General features: G+C 35.3%; 1 protein-coding gene across 1 annotated transcript; it reads right to left on the bottom strand.

The window, feature by feature from the left end:
* Positions 1-569: 569 nt before the first annotated feature.
* On the bottom strand, positions 570-2,910 carry LOC108482245 (probable trehalose-phosphate phosphatase J). The gene is made up of 9 exons (XM_017785359.2): positions 2,744-2,910; positions 2,365-2,636; positions 2,139-2,279; positions 1,970-2,041; positions 1,618-1,869; positions 1,382-1,529; positions 1,216-1,286; positions 1,025-1,117; positions 570-945 (listed from the first exon to the last, which is right to left on the bottom strand). Exons 1-9 carry the CDS (start codon positions 2,745-2,747, stop codon positions 889-891), a joined length of 1,110 nt encoding a protein of 369 aa, XP_017640848.1. The 5' UTR covers positions 2,748-2,910; the 3' UTR covers positions 570-888.
* Positions 2,911-3,554: the final 644 nt, after the last annotated feature.

The following is a 3,554-nucleotide window of genomic DNA, read 5'->3' as shown; positions in this document are numbered from 1 at the left end:
TTACAGTGTTCACTCAGTTAAATACCAAACTGCCTGTCCACTAATGAAGTGACAAAGGCAGCGTTCTTTATAGAAAAAGCTAAAAAAAAAAGAACTTATTCACAGACAAGGTTGGATAATAGCTGAGAAATTTGGCCCCAAAAAAGAAATTAGATTAAAGTTAAAAGCATAAGCATAAGCATAGGCTTAGCTTCTTATTTTGAGTTAACAAAAACAAAAGCAATAACTTAAAATTAAATTTGCAGATGCATATGCTGAGTATCTGAAATTTAAGTGGTAAGTAGCGCATCAGACTTTTTAAATCAATTTTCAATGAATATGCTTAATATTATAATTCCCTTCCACGAGAAAACTTTATATTCATCACAGATATAGTGAAAATGAGATAGTTTTGTTTTTTATGTTATTCGTATTCAAGTGTTATCGTCCAATGTAAGTAAACATTAGATATGAGTATGTTCAATCATTTTTTAGACTAGGCATTATAATTGCTGAACCATTTCTCAATACTTATATTTGAATATACATCCAACATAAATATTAAAAAAAATTAAATGAAGAACCAAAGCAACGTAAACTTTGCTTTTGTTAATAAGAGGGATAAAGAGATAAACAAGGAGAGTAACATTTCTATGCATAATAGACGAATTATGAAGCTACAAGTCATAACCCTTGTACCATGCTAGTTACAAGATGTGCGAGGCCTTCAAGCCTAAAGATACAATACATGTATTATATATATATATATATATATATTCTTTTTTTTCTTGTTCATTTTTTTTTATCTTAACAAGAATTTACTACATAATTTCGTCCCAACCCTTTATATTTCTTTTTGCTAGGGTGGACAAATGTTTTTCCATATCTTCCTAACTTTTAGATTTTGAATTAAGCTCCCATAGATAATTGTTTCCATTCAACCAGACGCCGTAAAAAATCCATAACCTGCAAGAAAGGAAAGATTATGATAAGTTACCAAAACAAAAATAAAATAATACTTGTTTGTGCTAGTTTTGGAACTTACCTCATCTGGTTCTTGTAAAGAATATGATGCATTGGTGTCTTTGGGGTACTTTGAGACAAGAATTCCGAAACCTTGTCCTCTGTCTCTCAATATCTAATAACAATGGGGAAAAAAACACCACTGTTAGCACAAGATCTACAAGTTTAATAAAGCAAAGACATGCCTTGTCCTTAATTTTGAGCATTGGATACCTTAAATGCATCTTCATCTGTGCGATCATCTCCAATATAGACAGGGAAAACATCAGTACAGTTTGCGAATCCTATAAAAAGATGTTTATAATAACTGTTAGTACATCATCCCCTCAATGCATCAAATATTATTTATATTAAAAAAAAAAAAAAAAAAACAACTTACCAAGAGATTCTAATAAAAATTCAAGGGCTTTCCCTTTGTCCCATTTAATAGTAGGACGGATTTCAAGAACCTTTCTGCCTTGAGTTAGTCGTAGCTTGGGGTACTCCTTTAAAACTGACTTAACCTGTTGTGCCAGTCCACTCCATTTCTGTTGTTTTGAAGCAAAGGGTCAAGTGCCAATAAAATAGTCGGAATAATTCTAAGTTAATAATTGTAATTTGGCTTTTTTTTATTACCTTTTCATCAACACAACGGAAGTGTACAGAGAGACAGAACTTGTTGTTCTCCACCTTAGCTCCTGGAGTTGATTTGGTGGTCTCAACCAATTGTTTGTAAACCTCGTCAATCATGGGAAGAAATTCACTTGCTGGTTGGAAAAGAACATGTTCTGTCACTTTGTCAGTTTTGGAACGTTTCTCTGGCCCTTTAATGTCCATGCCATGACTTCCAGCGTAGTACAGTTCAGCTAATTTCACAAATTTATACACCTACAATTTGCAAAAACAATGAAAAAAATATATTTAAGTTCGGGGGAAAAAAGTTGGTATTTTTTTTTTTTAGAATAAAATTTGTGGCCTGGAAATGTACCTTGTCTCTGCATCTGCCACTCACTATAGCAGTAGGAAAACACTTTGCTAGCTTTCTCACTGTCTTTCTCATCTGGTGTACATAAGCATGAAAAAGTAAGTATTGATGAAAATACCCAAAAGGGTTATACAAAGGTTAACCATAGTTTTATATAAGACAAATAGGCAACCTTGTTGGACATGAAAGCTCGATCTGGATCCTCAACAATTGGTGAAAGTGTGCCATCGTAGTCCAGAAACATTATTATTTGTTTCCCTTTCGACGCATCTATTATCTGCTCAAACATCTCCAGGGCAGATGGATGGTGTAGCTACAAAACAAATCAGAATCTTTATTGGGTTGAAGAAAGAGCAAGCCCATTTTTATTGAAGGATTGAAATAGCTTTAGAACTTACATTCCAGGCACCTTGATCATCAGGTGTGGATTTTATATGAGTTGGTGAAGAAGCTCTCATGGAATCAACCCATACACTGGCTCTTGCCCCAGCATTGATTTCAAGGTTGTGAAGCAACCTCTTTGTTGAAATGGAGATATAACCATGGGGTGCTGGCGGCTTTTGAGCTGATACCGTCACTGTGATTGACATGTTGAGGACAGATTTTGCATCAGTCATTATATTTTGACCACCACCACCTATATTCTTTGCTCTCTCTTCTAAGAAACTCACTATAACAAAACAAAGCATTTTTAGCAAAAAGCTGCCTTAAAAACTAAAAAGCCCACAGTTCTCAATAGGTCCCCAAAATACAGAATAACAACAATAAAGAACTTACCCATTTGTGGATATTAAGGTGTCTAAAAAGAACCAAGTGTTAAGATGTTAATGTGAAGGTAAAGAGGAGGAGATTTGAAACAGAGGAGTCTACAGAGTACTCAAAGGAAGAATAGGCAGAGAAATAGGGAGAAGAGAATGTATGTGAGAGAGACAGAAGGGGATTGAATGCCCATTTTATAGCAAACCAGACACAAAGCGACGAAACAAACTAAGTATGCCTCTCTCCTAAATATGGGACCCACCGTCCTCCATGACCATATCCTGAGTTTTTGCTTTAAGGGGCTCCACCGCCACGTGGTCCCACAGCCCAAATCCCATGCCTTTGTTAAAACAGCCGTCTTTAGCCTTAGCAGTGTGAAGTAAAAAGGCAGTTTTAACAGGCTGCTAGCAGTTATGCCATTTGGACCATAGCCTTGGACGGCTCGCATCATATGGGTTTGTGCCACCTGTGCTCACCAAATCGCATCAATTAGCTTGTTAGGTCTGTTCTTTAGTTCTCTATGCAAAAGTTTTATTATATAAATAAATCTTCTTTAAAACTTCACATGAAGCTAGTCAGTATATCTAATTTGATCCAATAGAAAATTATTGCTGTGTTTCTATTGGCTGAATCTAGTCCAGTCTTGAAAATTGAGACAGAACAGTGCCCAGCTCTGCCCAATGTTGGGGCTCATTTAATTAATTAATTATTGTTTATAGTTTATCCTCATTTTCTCTGCTCTTTTGTTTCTGTAAGTGGAAGCATCAGTCGATTACCATTACTTGCATGCCGAGGATGTGATTTACGGTACGAGATTCTATATATCCCT

Source organism: Gossypium arboreum, chromosome 11 (assembly GCF_025698485.1).
Source record: "Gossypium arboreum isolate Shixiya-1 chromosome 11, ASM2569848v2, whole genome shotgun sequence".
NCBI lineage: Eukaryota > Viridiplantae > Streptophyta > Magnoliopsida > Malvales > Malvaceae > Gossypium > Gossypium arboreum.
This window is presented reverse-complemented; position numbering and strand designations above follow the sequence as displayed.

Coding starts and splice junctions, on each gene's coding strand:
- LOC108482245 (XM_017785359.2), bottom strand. Junction 2,280..2,364: donor ATGATCAAGGTGCCTGGAAT/GTAAGTTCTAAA, acceptor TTTGTTTTGTAG/CTACACCATCCATCTGCCCT. Junction 1,118..1,215: donor CAGATGAAGATGCATTTAAG/GTATCCAATGCT, acceptor CATTGTTATTAG/ATATTGAGAGACAGAGGACA.